This window comes from Gavialis gangeticus, unplaced genomic scaffold (assembly GCF_001723915.1).
Source record: "Gavialis gangeticus isolate Ggan-Ray unplaced genomic scaffold, GavGan_comp1, whole genome shotgun sequence".
NCBI classification, from domain to species: Eukaryota; Metazoa; Chordata; order Crocodylia; family Gavialidae; genus Gavialis; species Gavialis gangeticus.
In genome coordinates this window covers 9633179-9653548 of record NW_017728992.1, presented here as the reverse complement: position 1 = coordinate 9653548, position 20370 = coordinate 9633179, and the positions used below count along the sequence as shown (strand labels likewise).

Below are 20370 nucleotides of genomic sequence, written 5' to 3'. Positions count from 1 at the left end.
AGTTTTTAATAGATAGCTTTTATTCAACTAGAAAGCTCTACTAGAAATACATCTGGCAAATCGTTTTAACATGAGTATGGACCTACTCAAATCACAGACACTGCAAAAAACGGCAGTTTCTGTGGTTGTGTGTGGAATCGCTGGGGGGGGGGGAACTTACTAAAAATAAAATGCTGGCTCCCCAGTGGGAGCCAGCAGCCACTATAGCCCCAGCCTTAGAGCCCATGGCAGGGAAGGAGGGAGAGGTGGAGGGAAATCCACCGGCATCAAGGGAAGCAGTCAAGATGGCGGCCACCCTCTCCTCCCTCTGATGCTGATTGGCAGAGAGGGCTGCCTTTCATGTGGCCCCACCCTTCTTCACCAAATCAGTGGTGCAGGGTGGGGCTGCTGGGGCCCCTCACCCAATCAGGGGAGGGGAGGAGGCTGGGAGGAGGCGGCCTAGACATAAACCCATGAAAATGGTGGCTGGTTTGGTGATCGGCCTGCAAAATTGCCTGTGTCCCACCTCAATTTGGGTAGGTCCCTGAACATGGGTGTTGATTACACAGACAAAGCAGTGCTTTCCAGCAAGGTAACTAATGCCTATTCAGCAAAAAAAAAAACTATCCGTTGCAGAAGCACTATTTAACCATTACAGCAGCCTCTATTCTAGGTGGGTCACAAACAGTCACACTCCTAACTGGGATTATTGTACCAGCAAAAATCTGCTCAGTTGATCTAGCCTCAAGTTGAAATCTATTTAAGGTTTTTCAAAACCTAAGACATCTAAGAGAAAATAGCAAAAAATATAATGCGGATTGAATGGCACATGAGGATAGCAAATATTTGAAAAAAACTCAGACTTTGAACCATCAAATCCATGTACACAGGGAATGGCATGAATATACTTCCTTGACATATTTTTAAAGATGTGTTTGGATATTATTCGAAACTCAATGGTGAGATCTTTGGGTCAAGAGTTATGCCTTCCTTTGTGTTTACACATCATATAGCACAAGGAGACTGTACATCAGACCCGGGCTTCTAAGGCAAACAAAAATCATTGGCACATCTCCAAATTCACTTTTTCAAATTCCAAGTATACATCAGTGCACAAATGCCTAAAATCCATTACAGGCTGAGTTCTGTAAAAGGCATGAGTAGGGTTTTGCATCCTCCTCCCCCTCCCCAAACTTTTTTTTACAGCCACATTGCTATATCTAAAAGTTCTCACATAGATGCTGTTATAAGAGCAGTGGAATGCTTGAGCCAGTATTCAACTTATTTCATTTGCCAAATCATTTAAAGCTATACCAGAAGAAACATAGGTGGTTTGCCATACAGCTATACTAGAAAAACTTCAGAAGCTAAGCTGAAATGGCACAAGAACTGCCTATATCCAAGAACACCACCCCCAATACAAGTGTCTAAATGGCCACTACAGAGCTCAAAACACCTGCCTTGCAAACACCTTCCTTGCAAGCAGATTATTTTTTTGTTAGGAGTCCTTAACTTTGAATATTAATCCCTCCAATGAGTGCAGTATTTTCTGTTATACAATATGCAACTTATTTCCAAAAACCAGCTGCTGGAAATTGGGGTGAGCATTACAAGTGAGGAAACACAGTAACAGCAGTTTCTGCTGCTTAAGCTTCTGCTCAGCAACAGCAAACATTACTTCGCAAGCAATCCACAGGGAGCAGAAAAATGACTAGGCTTGGCTCCCCAGCTGCTGCTGTCCAGTTACTTTCTACAAGGACTGATCTTTTTTTCTTCAGTCTACCTTTGAAAAACAAGGTTCATATTTTATTCTGGGATGTCATATCTGAGAAAATATGATACTCTCAGGGTTCCCTGAAGGTCAACATTCTGCCAGGTTCATTTCTGCCAAAGATCTTTCACTGCCTTTTGTTCTATATGTTCTGCCTTTAGCACTGTAGGGCCCTGATCCATGACTGGAGTGCTTGCATGCTACTGCAATACAAACAGATTTAAAAAACAAAACAAAAAAGTTGCACGGGAGTCATGAAGTATTACTATTTGTAGACAATTACTGTATTGGTAGACACCTTGGCACCAAAAAGAAATAGACCCGTTAGAATATTTTCAGGAAGAAATCATACCTCAACCCACATGGGCAGATGTAGTATTTGAAAAGTGGGGTGCTGCAGCATCAGATATAACATGATATTTTTCTTCAGTTAGAGAGAAACTAGAAACTAGAAGGAAGCCCAGCACTGGGAAGGACAATGGCATTCAGTGTAAAATCAAAGCAAAAAACAAGATAAATATTGGAATGTGCATTAGTTCACTAGATTATATGTGAAGATTTTCTTTTAAAAAAAAAAAAAAAGGCAAAAATAGTCAAAAGATATTGTGTCATTACAGTTAAATGTACATTTCTTACTCTGCCAGGGATGCTCAACCTCTGTCCATGGGTGAAATCCAGCCTGTGGAACCATAACACTTGTCCCATGGGACTTCCCATGGGTTGGGATATGTGGCCCCTGGGAAGCAGTGACAATACTGCCATCCGCCTACTCCCCACTGCCATATTCCCAAACCCCAAGCCCTAAATGGCAGATCAGAACTAGGCAGTGTCCCTTTCCCCACTTGCCTGCCCAGCCAGACTAGGGCTGGGCAACACCTCCATCCTTCTACATGGCCAAGTTGGGGTAGGGCCACAACCCCTACTCCCTGTAAGGCTGGCCGTCCACCCCCCCAGGGAATTATCAGGGCCAAGCCACACCACCTCCTTCACAGGGCCAAATGGTAGCCAGGCCATGCCCTTCCCCCACCCAAGGTCTGGGACAACCCTCTTCCCCCATACAGCTTCCCCTTGCCTGCCTCTGTATGGCTGGGTGGAACCATGCTGTACCAGCCCCATGTATCAGTTCAGGATTACCAGCCAGATCTGGCCCATGGCCAGATGGGGCACCCCCCATCCACCCACTGGGCAAAAAGGTTGAGTGCCACTGTCTTACTCGGATTCGGAAATCAAAAAAATTTAGTCTGCTTGAGCATCTTGACAGTGCCTCCAATTGTCACACTCTACATCTGGGAGAAGGTTTTCAGCTAGAGGTAAAAACCATCTGCAGGGCTGCTAAATAGAAGCCGGACAGTACCAGGAACGGCTAATATGAAGTAAGAAGAAGAAAAGATAGCTTGAACATCAAATAGTGAATAGTGGAACATCAAAACCATTAAAAAGGAAAGAGGGGCGTTAACACTTGTGCAGTGGACAGAGATTAGCAGGAATCTGGGAGATAACAATGAGCCATTAAATCAATTGACTCCTTAAACACTACCTGAATAGAAATACCATTGCTCCTCCCAGACAGTTGTTTTCAGGATTGAGGTGGTGGGCAGGCAGGCAGTTGCTTAGGATCTTGGAGTGTAGAACAAAATGCCCAAAAGCTTGCTAAAACACAATCCTGAGGCCGCAGCCCTGAGGACTAGAGATGCTATGGGGTCATGGTCATGAAGACCAGACTTACATGCTTGGCTCAGAGGATGGCAAGGACAACACACGGGACCTAGAGTCAATGTGGAGGAAATGTCAACCAGCCAGATATTGCAGGTGGAACATTAGAACCCAAAGCATCAGGAGGGGAAGGTACAGGCTAGGTACACCACATCTTTCTGTACTAAGTTGAGCTTTGACCCTGGATTTGATTTGGGCTCATTGCTTTATCCAAAAGCAATAACATTTCTTCTCTCAGCCCATCTGATCTTGAATGTACAGGATGAAACCTGTCCTGGATAACCAACTTGGCATGGCAACACAAGCACATGCAACTGTCCAAAGCAGAAGAGACAGTTATGAAATCTCTGGACTTTGGTGACTTACAGAAGAAAAACAGTATTGTCCCCTTACGTCAAGGAGAGCCTTCAAAAGAGTTAGAGTGAAAACAACTTCACTAGAATGGTGCCATTACATGGGGGAGACCAAAAACACAAGGTGGAGGCAGCAAATTGTGCAAAGGTTAAAACATTCTCTTTCCACTTCCAAAACAACAGATAGGAAGTAAAAGCAAGAAAGAAAAAGATACAGCAGAATAAAATAAAGAACCCAATAATGGGGGCTTTGAGCAAATGCAAACTGATGTGACTGTGCTCCATCTCAGTCAGGCCACTAAGAGCAATTGCGTACCACCCTCTTGCCAGCACAGTGAAAGGAGCTGTTAGCATCGTCTTTAAACTGTGCGCCAGGGCAAAGAGGCTCTAGTCAAAATCTCTGGACATGAAGCACACTTTCAGGATGAATAATTGTCTGCTTAAACATTAATAAAACAAACAAACAACACCCTCCCACACACCTTTTAACACTCACCCAGCTTCTCTCTCTTAGCGCAATATTGTAGTGAAATCCAATTACTTAAGTACACCACAGTACATTAATGCACTAAGACAGAATATGTTAGGCAACTCGTATTGAAGTGGATTCATAAGTATATGGTGAGGCAGTGTGTTTGTTTTAATTAAAGGGTTATATTTACTTATTCATGACATTCTGTAATCTGCAGTGGATTCCAAGTCATTCAGCAGAATTATTCTTCTGTAATTGATTAAAAGATATACTTAAGGTACTTTTAAAACTTTAACTTGGTATGAACTGACCACTTCCACCCTCAGCCAAAAGATGTACTATATTATTATGCAACACTTCTGCTCTTCTGGAGAATAAGCTCCTAAAATTGTACTATTATGTAGAAAAGAATATTAAAATATTAAGCTAATTCTATACTTGACCAGACAGCTTAACCTAAATTTGGTGTAATAGTGTCAGCCAACTTTTAAAGCCCCGTTCAGCTTAAGCACCAAACCTACATTTGTTTAGGATTTATAATTACTTCTATACTGCAAGTCTGCAAGCACCCTAAACAGCACGTGCACCTGTCAACTGGTATTTTAAATGTGCCTAATTTGAATGCGTTTGCAGCTTTACTACTTTTCCAATGCGTTATAGGACTCTCTTCCCAAAGACAACAACTATAAACATATATCATGCATATTTTTAAAGAAAAGGATTAAAAAAATATGTATCCTAATTATTTTTATTCTATGATATCTAATTATTTTGTGTATAACCAGTTTCTAAACAAAAACTAATCTACCCTTACTTTTAATTTTCTGTTCTACCTGAGAAAAACAGAGCATAAGATACAGCTATTGAGGCACTTTTTATTGTGGCTTCCAACTTTTATCTGTAATGAGTTCTTCACCCTCTAGCTGTTTTCATAGGGACCAATAACTTTAAAAGGCCAATAAAAATAAAAGGCTTCAATCTAAATATTCAGAGTGGAGAAGTCCTACCTCATTAACATTAACCATCTCTAATTACAACAGAGCTTCACCTAGGTGATCTGTGTTCCTTACCCATGATTGCTATGATTCCACTGAAAACATCCTCTGCATTGAACTGAACATAAATATAGGCAGAACTGAATGCAAGTGAGAAGTCTGCATCATGCCAGCTGTTAGAAATTCTGCAATCACAAGAGATAGAGGTGTCAGGCTGACCAGATACAGAGCACAAATAAGTTTAGCTTTGTTTGAAAGGTTGTTTGGGGGGGGGGGGAACATGACTTATGCCGATATCTGAATCCGAAAAGCATTCAATGGATTTTATTAAAAGTTCCAGGACACAAATCCCTATAATTCACACGTGTTTTAAGTAGGTGAAGGGATACTACATTTTAAGAGAGTGTAGTAATTTCACCTACTCTTGAGTCCCCATGATAGATGTCTATTATCAATTTTATAACCAAACAGGTTCCTAAAGTGCTCCTTTCCCCTCTTGTCTTGTGAAGGATCTAAACGTAGAAGGGGTAAATATACTGAAACTGTGCTCTTGGTAGTATTTCACATGAGTTGAAATAGATTAATATAAGAAGGAAAATATCTTCCTCTTCTCAGTCAGCAAGTTTCAAATGTTGTATGTGCTACTGTTACATAAACATCCCACTCCTGAGCTACTCAGGTTGATAGCTTTAAACTGGTATGCAGGCCATATAGATATTTTCCAAAAAGACAGTTACTGTAAGAGGAAGACTACTGCACAAGACTGCCTAAGCAATCTGCTTACAGAAGCAAAGTGCTACAGTAAACAATATTTTACTGAGGTGGACCACAAGTAGGATGTCTTGGGTCATTTCCTTAAGAGAAAATGAGATAACGAGTGCCCATTTAAGCAGGAGGTTGAAAAAAGGAAGCACTTCACTGTGAACAGACAAGATATCTGAAGAGACACTTCATTCTGTACTGCTGGGGACAGCATGCTTGGAGTCCTGCATTTGTGACACAGCCAGTACTATGATCTAAAGTAGGGGTCAGCCTGTGTGTCGTGCAGTACATCAGGGAGGAGTAGGCAACACAGTGGCAGATGAGACAGGGAGCAGAAAGCCAAGCAGCAGAATGGGCTGAGGAAGAGCACTGGAGCCACTGAAGTAACGCTCAAGAGAGGCCATAGAGCTTAATCCGGAGGTGGGAAAAATATAGCCCGCGGGCCAGATGTGGCCCACCAAGCACTTTCACCTGGCCCCCAGTGCCCACCAACAAACTGTAGCCCTTCTGCCTACAAGGGTGGGAGCAAGGTGCCCACACATAAGCACAGCCCAAAACATCACCTATTGCCTCACTCCCACCCTCATGGGCGGAAGGGCCCAGCCTGGCCAATATGCAGCTTCTGCATGGGGCTGCCGGGACCTGCTCTGCTTCCCCAGTCTCCTGCTGGCTCCAGGAAGCATGTAGGGAAGCAGCAGGGGTGGGGCTGCAGCTGGGCAGAAAAACAAAGCATGGGGCTGGGGCTGGCGGCGGTATGGAGCCCATACCCGGGGGGGGTGGCAGCAGCATGGAGCTTGGGTGGGCAGCACATGGGTGTGAGAGAGGGTGGTGGGGATGGAGAGACTCCACCCACACTCCGTCTATGGTGCACAGCCCTGGCGGTCAGTGGCGGCAGCAGGAGGCAAGGTGCTCAGGGCACAGGTGTCTGGTGGAGTGTGGCTCCAGCCAGCACTGCACATCACAGCAAGGGGCGCAGCCTCCACCAGGCAGTCTGTATCACCGGTACTCCCTGTCATTCACGTGCAGCCCCTGCACTCACACGTCACAGGAGGGAAGCTCCACACACTGGAGCCGGCTGCCTTCCTCATCCCCAGGCACCCTCCCCGGGGGTTCCCCCCCCTCCAGGGCAGTCCCAGCAGGGAAGGCAGCTGTCTCTAGTGTGCAGGGCTTCCCTTCTGTGCCTGGCAAGTGCAGGGGCTGTGCATGAGTGGCAGGGAGCACCAGCGATACGGACAGCAGAGTGCAGGCTGCATTCCTCACTGCCATGTGCAACGTTGGCTGGAGCTGTGCCCCACCTGCTGCTGCGCCATGGAAGAGTGCAAAGGGGTCCCCACACCCCCCCAAACACTACACACCCATACCCTGCCCTCAACCCCCGACATATACACAACCACCTACATACCCTATACCCCCACACATACAGCCACACCCTGTCATGAACCGCCCACACCCTACTTGAAGTACACACACGCCCACCCACATGCCACCATACACATGCACACCACACCACACATCCCCACACCCCACCATACACACAGACCCACACCCACAATACACAAAACTAAGAATTTATTTTTGAGTTATTATGCAATCACTTCTATATACACTACATAAATGTAAATCTTGACAAAAATATATTTTTCATAATAAAATTCAAGTATGTTATAGAAGGTGTTTGATGTTTAGTTTATGATGGGGAGGTTGGTTTTAAGACTGCAACCCCTCCTCCCTCAAAGGAGTATTTCTGGGGGGCAACGGAAGGGACTTCTGGTGGCAAAGGGCAGAGGTTAGAGGTAGAACTTCCAGTCCCAAGATTGCAACAAGGGGGCTGGGCAACTGTCAAAGGGCAGGACTACCCATGCAGCCCTCGACACCTCACCAAAACTTAAGCAGCCCTCTACCCAAAATAATTACCCACCCCGGCTTAATCTGTGGCATGCCTGCCAGAAAGTTTGGCCCCTGGCTAAACTAGAGAACCTGCATTTCATATTAATATTGGTGTACTAAATTCCATCCTCCTCATTACAGGTTTCTGATGTGCAACATTCACTTCTTGCCAACTACATGACTACTTTAATATTCTGCACTGGCAACACAAAGCAGTTTTGTTCTTTTTCAAGTTTTATTACTTTCAAAGCATAAAATAGTTTCTTCATACAAGAGCCACTAGATCGAGCAGATTAGCAATAGTTCCTTAGAGCCCTGAATTACAGATATAGCCTAAGGCTAAGAACAGAAAATAGTTGGATGTCTTTGTTAAACCTCTGGATTACTTCCTTTGGGGGGGTTCAATTAATAGGGTTTATCATTTTAAGATACAAACGCGCACACACACACTTAAGGGAAAAAAAGCTTTGTTTCAGTAAAGAAAAAAAGAAAAATCAGATTCCGTTTCTAATGTATGGTACTCACACTCATGCCAGGATATTATTATTATTCTACTCCCTCCTAGTTTTTGGACAGGGTTTGCTGAAGAACAGAGGTAGTATTCCTGCTTTTACATTTGACTAAGAGGTAAAACAGAGGTTAGCCAAGCAACACTCCCAGTAGGACTCACTGCCAAAGAATAAGCACCACTTCTGCTGCTGGGGGAGGGATTTCACTAGGGAAAAAAAATGAGAGAGAGAAAAAGAAAGAGAGAGAGAAAACACTGCACCAACAGGTAAGCATGCTAATAGCTGCAATCAGAATCTGAATCTATATCTTCCGCTTCTGTTCTCAAAAAAAACTCTGATGTATCACACATGTAGCTGCATATACATGTGTCATCAGCACCAAAGTTTAAAAAAATTACATTATTTCATTTAGCAGGTGGTTATTTAAATACTACAAAGATGATTTTGAGAACTGAAGGAGAAGAAACTTACATTTAAGGCTGGTGAAGATATATACACCAGTAACGATTTAGATAGGCAGCCTATGGACAAATTATGTGAAATAATAAGTAATTTATGAGACCTGGCTTTGCTTAACAGAGAATAGGTGATCCTTAATACATAAGTATCTATGAAAAAACTTAAGCAAAATGTGAATGCTAATTTACCATTAGACAGATTTTGTCCTTTCACATTCAGTGACAAAAAAGCAAACCATAACCAAAAAGTTAGCCTACCTTGAGAAAAGGTATACAGTTTAAAAAGAAATATCACTGTCTCGAGCGATAAGGTAACTAGACAAGGAAAGCCAGGATCAGTTTTCATATCACCCAGCAAATGGCTCACTTACAATGAAACAATGCCAACCCCCCCCCCAAAAAACAAACAAAAACAAAAACAAACAAACAAAAAAACAAAAAAACAAAAACCAAGAGACTACCAAGGCAGATTTCCAAATATTTCACATTCAGATCTTTAGATCACTGGAGGAACTGGAGATACAAATTATAGCCTGCACTAGTCATAACAGTAGCATGATACATTTTAAGCATCAAAAAAAAAAAAAATTTCTTTCTGGTTGCTCTTGGTCCTGTGATGAACACATTTCAGCTTTTAGCTATTGAATTTAAAAACTGGACATGTGTTTTACTTAAAGAACAAGAGTTCAATGAGATGCATATCAGGAGTCTTATCTGATTCATCTGGGCCTATTGAGCAACAAATGCTTTAAGAATGAGAGTTCTACGGAAGTCTAGGAAATAGATTGCTCTACATGCTTAAATCACACCACCTGCATAATTAACTGCAGGCAAGATTTCCTAATGTGACCAGGAGAGATGGCTGGATCAGCCGATGGCTGAGTCAGCTGTTGAGAGAACTGCTGCTTGCCAGAACTCTTACTGCACTTGTTTTCTGCTACTAAAGAAACATGGCTATAAAGCAAGAGATACAACACTGCTCTTCGTTTCCTGCTTGAGAAGGTAAAGCAATGAGACTGAGCAGCAAATCCCTCAAGAGTAGGGAGATGGTCTCTCTATGTCAAGGACAGCAGGTCAAGTGAAGTGATTCTTCCCCTCTATTCAGCACTAGTGAGGCCACATTGGGAGTACTGTGCCCTGTTTTGGGCCCCACACTACAGAAAGAATGTGGGAAAATTGGAGGGAGTCCAGTGGAGGGCAACAAAAATGGTGAGGGAGCTGGTGGGCATAAACTTATGAGGAAAAACTGAGGAAACTGGGCTTATTTAGTCTACAGAAGAGGAAACAGAGGGGATTTAATAGCAGCTTTCAAGTACCTGAAGTGGGGTTTGAAAAAGGATGGAGCTAGACTGTTCTAAGTGGTGGCAGATGACAGAACAGAAAGAAATGGTCTCAAGTTGCAGCAAGGGAAGTTTAGGTTTGATTCATAGCTGTAGAGTCGGAAGGGACCTTGTAGATCTTCTAGTCCAACCCCCTGCTCTGGGCAGGAGAGAAAACTGGGTTCAAATGACCCCAGCTAGATAAACATCAAGCCTCCTCTTAAAGACCCCCAAGGTAAGAACCAGCACCACTTCCCTTGGAAGTTGGTTCCAGATCCTAGCCACTCTGACTAGTGAGAAAATGTTTTCTAATATCTAATTTATTCTGTTCCCTTCCTCCTGAAGAACAAACTAATTCAATCCTGACAGTTTCTCCAGGATCTCCAATGTAAAGAGATTCATCCACTTACCCTCAATGGGTTTCAGGTGGTCTTCTCTAGTTCTATTTAGAAAGCTTCTGTAGGTGGAAATTTTTACTATTGTAACCTGGGCGGTACTCCAAGAGGTACCCCCTCTCCAACTGAAGGGATCAAAGCAGGTGTACAAGCGCTGTAAAAGGTGTAGGGACTCTCTTCCCCCTATAGAGCAGAGCCAGACCACCAATGGGGACTTAACCATATACCTTTTAATGAGAGAACAATACTGGGAACATAACCAGTATAAACCAGGGGGTATACGGGATGATACAATGCCCCGAGGGGGCAGGATTCAATAAAGGTTAGACACGTATAATCATAGACATTCATCCAGTTGACAAAGAAAGGGTTAACCAAAATGTAAAAACACAAACAGCAAAACAAACAATACTGGTTGGTGCAATATAAGAGGCACAAAATACAAAATGTCAAATGACCTAGGTATAGGACCTAGGTACCTGGAGGGGGAGAAAGGGGGGAACACAATGGCCCAGAGGGTCCAACTGCTGCCTGCAGGTCCCACTCCTTCATGCTCTTCTGAGGCAACTGCTCCCACCCCGCTAGCCCAGCTCTTTGAAGCTCCTTCCTTGTGGTCCCTCGCTGGTTTCCCCCGAGTCAGCCATGCTGCCCCTTTTATCCCCCTCCAGGTGACCCAAGGGGCCAATCAGGGGACACGGAGGGTGAGTCTCTGGGGTCTGATTGGTGAGGAAAGGGAATCCCAAGTCCTCCAATCATCTTTTGCCCTTCCAAAACCCCTGGGCTAAGCCACTGCCAGCTAGCCCATCACACTATCTAAACTATCCTGGGCACCCTTTTAGAGATAAAGGAAAAGTGCCTCTCATCTGAAAAATGTACCTTCATGATGATCCCTCTAGTAGTTGGGGGAAAGCCAGTAATGACATGGTTCATGTTCAAGAAGGATGTGACTCAGAACAACTATGAGACTACATAAAGGAATAAATACTGTTTTTATAACGAACATTTAACATTAATTTATATAAAAAACAGTTCACTTGCAAGAACATACTCTGATTCCTACCGCTTTGTACAAACTGAAGAGGATGCTCTGCAACGTGTTCACAGGTCAACATACAAGTACTTAAATTCCTCCATACTGCAGGGTTTCATCTGCCGTGAGGAGACTGGGACCAGGGTTCTCTACCCTTATACAATGCTCTACTTGCTTAAAAATGTCTAAGGAGGTTCAGATTCCTGGAGAGAAATCTAAGTACCGTTTTTACAAGCAAAGCAACGAAGATACAATCTAGAGCTGAAAGCTATTGTACCAACATTTTTCACTTAAACAAGGGATGAACACAAATTTAAGTAAGGATGGTAACTTAATGGTATTTTCTGAATTTAGTGGTCAAATCTGACATGTAAGTGTACATACAAAAAAAAAAAAAAAAAAATCAAAGAAAGGGCTGGACAAGGGTTTAGGAGGTCATTTTGTCTCAATCTCTTCTCAAGGCAAGATCTTTCTTGTCTAAATCATCCCAGCAGGCTGTTTGTCTAACCTTCCCTTAAAGGCTTCCAACGGTGGAAGCTCTACAATGTAACAGCCAGAAAAAATGAACCGATGCTGAAAATTCAGTTGTAGCACATCACAGGATACACAAGACAAAACTAGATAAAGTAGTTCTATTCAGCCCAACTGCCTTAAAAACTTCTCCTCCAGGTAAGGATGTGACAGAACATTATGGGACAGCTTCCCCGTCCTCCCCCCCGAGAAAGCTTAGCACACAGGAGTAAGGGCCAAGGGTATGCTACTTGGCATCACTTTACAACTGAAATCAAAACGAACCACCCAACTTGAGCAACGCTGGACTCATCAGTACACATTATTGCTTGCACATGCTCCACAGCACTTTCAGACAATATTTAAATTTTGCTACAACTCATACTTTCTGATTCAACACAAACCAGGCACTGGAAGCAAATGAAGTACAAGACAATTAGGTTTAAGACTATTAATAGTGTACTATGATTTTTTTTGTTCGTTTTTTTTTAATTGGGTGATCTACGCAAGTCACCACCTTGGCCTGTTTTAGACCCAAGCTTCACCTTCCTCTGAAGACCTTCTAAATTGGCTTCTCATAAGCAACTAAACTAGTTGCAATCATCTCTGAAAATGCAGCAGTTGCTCAATGCTAACATACTTTTGCTTTTAAGTCAGTGTGTAAGAGTGCTCTTTTCACAAATTAGAATAGTGTTATTAGGCTGAGAAAAAAAACAAAATGTAAATGACCATAAGTGCTAAGTCATGGTACGTTTTCACAACAATATGGGAGGAGCATTAAGCATTATTCCTGTGTGGGAAAGATACAGCAATTAAAATGTCAAAAGCAGCAGAACTCTGACCCTTCCGATTCCTCATCCTTTGCTTTAACCACGCCACCCATACAAATAGTAAGATGCATGTCCATTTTGGCAAGCAAGAAGTTGCAAAATAATGACAATTATAAAGCCACTTCTAGTTTTTTTGTTACATCTTTGACTTGACTGCTCCTGTTCAAACAATGCAGAATAAACACAATTCATGAAGTTTAACAAGATAAACTTATGGTTAGTACTGTATAAAAAAGGTTTTTTTTATATGTACATAAAATACACAAAGCTTTACCTTGCTCTTTAAGAATTCCTTAGAACAAACTACCACAAATGTTTTGGAAAATATTCTAATTTAAAAACATCTGTTATTTTGGATGAGACTGCATGTGAACATTTGTCTCGAAGTAGCTCAGGCAGAGATAGACATCAGGAGAGTCTTTATACATGCTCCAGGGTGGCGGTGCTTTAGAGTGGCTCCAAGAGCTGCTCTAATTAAAAACACCCATAGCGTCACCTGTACATCAAGCAAGCTTTAGTAAAAGTGCCCCCACCATCATTTTGAAGTGCGGGGACACCGAATACATGATGCAGAGACTGCTGCAGTGTGCTGATTGAGTCTGCTTGATTAATCAAGTCTGCTCCAACATATACTAATTAGCACACATCGGAGCAGACATTGAACATGTATATAGGTGCCCCAGGTGCCATATAAGTCTTCATGTATGTATTGTTAGTAACAAGTAAGAGAAGACAGCTGGAATTACTGAGCATACCCAGAGATCAAAATCTTTGGTTTGCAGGAGCATCATGAAGAAATATTCAAGGTACAAACATAGTTTCAAGATAGCTGAATAGAGCTTACATATACCAACCCTCCCCACCCCCAAAAAGGATCCTTTCAGATACCATGGAGCAGAAACAGTGAATAATTTTGTTTAACCACTTAATGCCTGAAGCTGCCTCATGTACAGAACACCTCATTTTGAAAATTCATGCAAAGAAGTACCTCAAAAGGTTAAAACATCTGCTCTGCAGGAGTGATATTGCTCTTCTATGTACAGATAGATTTTGTCAATTACCAGTAGTGTAATAAAAGGTGGCTACATTATTAGGCAGGACAAGAGAAGGATTTTTTTTCCTTTGGTATTTATAACGGCATCCCAGTAGCATTGAGAGTTCTGAAAATTTGCTTTAAATTAACATCACAGCAATCGGAAAGTGTGGGCAGAGGGGGAGGGGAAGAAAATGATGGATGCAAACAGACAATGCTTTCCAGCTCTTCAATATAATCAAGATCTTACTTCTAGCCCTAATAAGCAGTAAATCAACAGCAACAGATTTCATAGTCTAATTCAGTGACGTAAACCTAAGGGCCTAGTGTCTGTTGGATGCAATTCTACATTTTGTTAGAAGGCTTGAAACCTAATTAAGTCTACCATTAGTTTCAAAGATCATCATTTATATAAAATCTGTCAAGAGCATTGGATGTCAGAAGGGAGATGTGATTAGTGCAGGTGATTAGCCCAAGGGGCATGGAAAGTGGAATGTGTCATCCACCCATATCTTCATGTAGGTATCAGAAATATGAAGTAGAACAAAGAGCGCGGGATATTGATTTGTGGCACCTTCAAGTAACACACTACTCCCACTGTATAGTCTTTAGAAAAAGTTTAGGGACCTTAAAAAAGAAAAAAGTTCAAATTATAAACAACTTTGGTTTTGGGCACTTTTGCCAATTTAAGTAACTCAAGGGATTTGCAAAACCATAGAACTCAAACCTTGCTGATCCCAACAAATAAACAGAACAAGTAATTACAAACATTGTAATGTGTACCTTTTTAATGGAGTCTTTTAGCCACCGAGTTCTCTTTCACTAGCCTTATGTGGACACTATCAAGGTGAACTGATATTTTATGTAAATGATACTCTAAAGTAGATTTCTGAAGAATGAGGCAGTAAACTTTAAAAAGTGGTAAGGAGCAGTGAGTGCTTAACCCTCAAAGTAGCCCCCTTCATAGTTAATACATGGGTCCTATTATAGAAGAGTCCTGTGGAATTTAAGTTCTTTCCTTCCTATAAGGCTTTTAATTCCTTCTAGGATACATAGCATCTATGTTAGGAGTTCAATGAATCCAGGATTTTTAAGGGAATGATTGTGCCTAATAAGTCCCAAACTAGAGCTGAACTCAAGAACCACATTAAGAAATAACTAACTGGTGTAATATTACACTTTGGCTTAGGTAGTGAGACATGAGTTCAGAGTTCTTCCTTGAGAGTTAATAAACAACAAGAAATTCAGGTAAAAATGCAGACCCCTTCCCTACATTAGATAAATTGATGATCACAACAGAAATACTATCCAGAACTAGACTGTGGCAAGTAAAAACAAGCACTTTAAAACTATATTTCAAGTGTTGGATATGTTAACATTATTAGGCACTCATAAAAACCAAAAAACTCAAGAAACCCCACCTGTAACTGCTTTGAGTTTTTCACCAAACTGGATTGGAAATATGACAAGAGGAGCACTTCAGTTTGCGATGCAACTCAAAGGAGTTTACAAAAATGTTACAAACAATTCTTCAACATTCACATGAAGAGTGGAGAAAGAGGCACAACCGTCAAATTATTAAATATTCACTGTGCCAAGTCCTCAGCCATCTCACTGGGCAAGCCTAAGCTCCACAACACCTCTTACCTTGGTGATTCAGGGAGATGCGATTAGAAGGTTCTTGGAATCCTGGTTCCACCAAGTCTCGTCGAGCATGAGTTGAAGTCTGATCTACATTGTCCTAAAAATAATTAAAAAAACAAACACACAAACAGCAGGAAAAAAAATTGGATTAAAACATGTTTTGGGTTCGCCAAAAAATCAAACTTACTGCAAAGTCAAAGCAAGTTGTGAAGAACTAGTCACCATATCTTCAAAATTGTAAGTTAAACAAAGGCAAAGTAATGTGGACTTGTGGAGTCTGCAGCAGTGATTAAATAAGACATAAGACATCAAAACCTTACACTTTTGGCTCCAGTCTCAGTCACTTTCCCAACTGAAACTGGGAAATTGATGCTAATAAGATTTTTCTTCTGGTCAAGCATTCTTCACATGGTATGCTATACAGTTCTCAGGAGAGTCAGGAGGTTGTTTTTCTGTAATTCCAGGGATTACAGTTAAAGGATTTATAGCTAATTAGCCAGAACAAAATGAATGGAAAGGGATTCAGTAGACTCGCTAAGGAGTAACATTGGTTTAGTTTAGACATTCACTAGAAATCTACATGTCAATCAAAACTACTTTGCTCAGGACATCTCACAACATCAGACCTGAAAAGTTTTAACACTTCCTTTTGCAGGGTCAAAAATACCACAACAGCTTCTTGTAGTTCTTTCCAAACCCCACCCTACCAAAGACCAAGATAACAGGAGGATACTAGAACTGCCAGGTCCTTTTTTAAAAGAAAGGTCAGAATTTAAAGGAAGTATGAATCTGTTCTGACACTTACTGTCTTACTCAAGCTAGAACTTAAGCTCAAAGTCTTTTTTCAATCACATCCTAAAACCATGTTGACATGCAATCATACTTACCCTTCTTTCAAGGTATTTTAATCTTATCATTTTGCCCTCATTTTATAGCTAGCCAAATAGCTACATAGGCAGAAATGGATTTTATAGGCCATCCACCTCAGTCCCCTGCTATTTCAAGCTATAGTGCATAAAACATACATAGGCACCAGTGTTTGAAAAAAAGTGGCATAGTTCTCCCTGCTTTTCTTGTATGGCAGATGAAATCAAACTGCTAGAAGACAACTAAATCAAAGCATTTAGGGCACTTTTTCAAGTGCTCGGATGCGTTCTAATCAGAACGCTCCAGTGTGCTGCAGCATCTCACGTATTCAGTGTCCCATGTTTCAAAATGGCAACGGGGGCACTTTAACTAAAGCTTGCTGAAAACACCCACTGCCAGGTACACCAAAAACGCCCCAATGCCATTTTGAAATGCAGGATGCTGACTACATGAGACACTGCAGGCATTTTAATTAGAGCTGCTACTGAGAGCCACTCTAATTAAAATGCCCTCCACCTCCCCACCTGGGATCACAAAGAAGCACCCTTAGACTGTACTGGTTACACAGAGAAAGTAGATTGAACTCTACTGGAAGCTGATCTTTTAGGAGACTAAGAGGTGTGTTAGATGAAGTGGCTATTCCCTGTTAAGCTTAGCACAATATCTTTGTGAGGCCTCTGAAGATAGGAGCAGATCCAAGAAGCTAGAAATTGTTGAAAGACTCTATGCTAGGAACATGAATCCCCTACTCCTCACAGAGGATCCAGCAAGGATTAAAGAGTTAAACGACACAGAATAAAACGGAATACTTTTCTTCAGTATGGAACTTGAAAATCTATGGCATTCCACCCCAACAGTCTTATATATTTAGTTTTCATTTGGCAGCTTGAAATGTGACAGGATTATAAAGATTAAGTCCTTCATCATCGTAAGGGTGCTAGTTTCAATTCTCATGCCACAAGTCAAGTTCACAGGGTATGAGTCAGTTCCCCACACAACCACAGTAGTGTGCTTAACCTACCATGGCAAATCCAACTCAGTAAGGAAAGTCAGTTATACCAGAAGCTATTTTATCTTGCTACCAGGCAATGGTGTTTTCATTGTCCCAAATCTCTGCCTCCTCTTCCACTCCCTCCCACAACCCCTCTACACACACTTTAAACCATCTACAACAAGTATAATAATGCTGTGTTTGCAAGAATGCAGTACCTATAAGATGAGAGTCTTTTGCCTTTGCATTCCCCCTACATCACTAAATGGACCTTACTTCAGGCTGTGGTACAGTGGGCATAGTGCATCTACACGTTACCGTATGGTGACATTTCTATGATGCTGTGCTCTGGTACTTCCTTCTGGAAGTACTAAAGCACGACGCAGTATGGGTGGTTGCTGTGTCATGCACACTACGGTGCTGTAGTGGCACGCTATTCCCAGGAACACACTGCTACGGCAGCATAGCTGGCAATCATGTGCAGACATATGTGATCACTACGTTGCCGTAGGAAAGCTAGCTCATGGATTCTAAGGTCCAGTTACACGTTTTTTCAGTGTCTTTAGAAGTAGAGGTTTCAATTATCAAGTGTAGAGCAATTCTAAACTTCCATATCAAAACCACCTTCCTGTCTCTTCCACAGGTTTGTTCCCTCCCCCCCACCATGTTTTTCTCACAGGAGGCATGCCACAGAGATCTCCTTAGGGTATTAAAACCCACTGCAACACAGTCACTCCAGTAAAGTCACAGACTTCCATAAACAAAACCACACCTGCAATGCAGGCAGCAAAGAAAAGGTAACTAGTGTGTAGTTTTTAAAAGCTCATGATAGTTTCACATGACCCTCCAGGATCTATTTATGTAAGCTGTTCAAAGACAAATAATGGCAGGTTGCCAAACTGCAGTAGAACTCACACAGGACACTGGAACAAGGTTAAAAGTTATATAATTGTTCCAAGTCAGACTGTCACTCTACAGCCACAGAAATCTACCTGTTCTGTTCAATCTACATATATTAGAGAGGTAAACACCTGCTTTTTCTATCATTCCCTCCCCCAGCTCAGTCCAGGCTTCCAATAAGTCACATGTTTCCTACATATTTTTATTCCTCCGCCATCTCCTTTCTTCCAGTAAGCACTTTCAGCCTGAAATTAAAGTATACTGTGACTTGACTTATTGTGACATCAACCCACAATAGTATTTTTAGAAGCTAGCTTAAGCATTAACCCTTACAAACTTGTTTCTATGTATTGTTTTGTCCATCAAGTAGCATCCACATTCATCAAGCGATTAGCGATAGGACTGGAAGTATCCAAAGCAACATCTATTTCCAGGTTCCGATGGTAGCTGGAATTTTGGGAGCTGGACAAAATCACAAGTTTGATTTCAGTATCAATTTGCAAACTTAAATACTGCATGACATAATACAATGCCTGTATTCGGCTTGAAGAGACACAGAATTCATAAACAGCCAAAACAATCTGAGATGATCCTACAATCTATAATTAATAATTATGAAGCACTGTGTGTTACTGTAATTGTTATCCAAATTTAAACTGCTAGATTTGCAATTTGGACCAGCACAGCAGCCAGGTCACTTATCAAAATAAATAATTAAGTCTGGCATTTCAATCAGAAAGATATAGAGAATCAGTCACCTACACTCCTCCCTAGCTCTGCTGCCTACATAAGTTGTAACTTTTATTGCGTTCTGCAGCTTTGAATGTTAATACCAAAAACAATGTGCCTCTTAAATCATGTAATAAGAGTAACAAAAATGAAAGGGGAAAAACAGGTTAGCTTTTTACCCAGTAGTAATTTGTGAGTATACTTAAAAGAACCAGTAGATTAGAAAAAGGAAATTTAGTCCACTGCCAGGTAGAGACGTTGTTCCTCCTCACCCTGCTGTGTCCTTTTCCTAAAGAATTTCTAGAACTAGATTCAGAAAATATGGATAGGCAGGGAAGAAGAACACTAATATCACCCCCACACTCACCTGTCTTTACAGAGGAAGCAAAGAAAAAAAACCTCAATTCCAGCTGAGTTCTGGGGGCTGCACATAGTGGCACAGAAATGGCCCGGCCTGCTGGCGTGCACCTTTGCACCAGACTGGGCTGGCTCCATGCCACTATGTGGGGTGCCATCGGGCTGAGTTAGGCTAGCTCCTTGCCTCCACATGGGCCTTCCAGCACTCCATCAGGGAGCTGCACTGGGAGGCATAGAACCAGCCCGGCCTGGTGGTACACGCTCTTGGCTGCAGTCAGGGTCATCCGAGGGGTGGGAAGGGGTGAATTGGGACAAGCACCCCAGGCCCCACATTTTGGGGGGTCCCACAGACAGTGCCTTACAGGCCCCACCGCCACCACCACCTCCTGTGGGCGGTCATCACTCCCTCCTCTCGTGCGAGCTTCTGTGGGTGGTTGCCACTTTCACCCCCTGGCCCTGCACACCCTTAGGGAGAGCTCTGGCTGCAGTGCCGGGAGCCTCATGTGCTGGCACAGAGCCAGCCTGGTCTAGCTTGAAGGCATACACTGGTGGGCCAGGCCAGGCTAGACTGGTTCCGTGTCACCACATGCAGCCCCTGGGACTCAGCTGTAGCCACATGCTTCCAGGGACTGTTCCTGCTGCAGGCCATAAGAGCCCCGAGGGCCTACCACCTGCTGCTGCTGCCACCATGGGGTGGAGGTCGGGGGGGAAGAGAGGGAGCATGTGGTGGGTGTCCAACCCCCCCATATCCATACAAACCCCACCTCCCCACAAACCCGGCACTCCCCACACAGATTCCCCACAAACCCCAAACCCACATACCCCCAACACCCCTTGACAAGCCCCCCCACACTCCCACCCCTCCA

General features: G+C 42.6%; 1 protein-coding gene across 3 annotated transcripts in view; it reads right to left on the bottom strand.

Annotated features, from left to right (window-relative positions):
* The window catches only part of GRB10 (growth factor receptor bound protein 10), a 255794-nt gene that overhangs the window by 150738 nt on the left and 84686 nt on the right, over positions 1-20370 (bottom strand). For 2 of the 3 annotated variants that reach the window (XM_019520726.1, XM_019520718.1), the window contains one exon: positions 15664-15757. The exons of the other annotated variant lie outside the window; for it this stretch is intronic. In XM_019520726.1, the coding sequence (XP_019376271.1) occupies positions 15664-15757 (94 nt within the window). The remainder of the gene's footprint in view (positions 1-15663; positions 15758-20370) is intronic. 3 annotated transcript variants of the gene reach the window in all.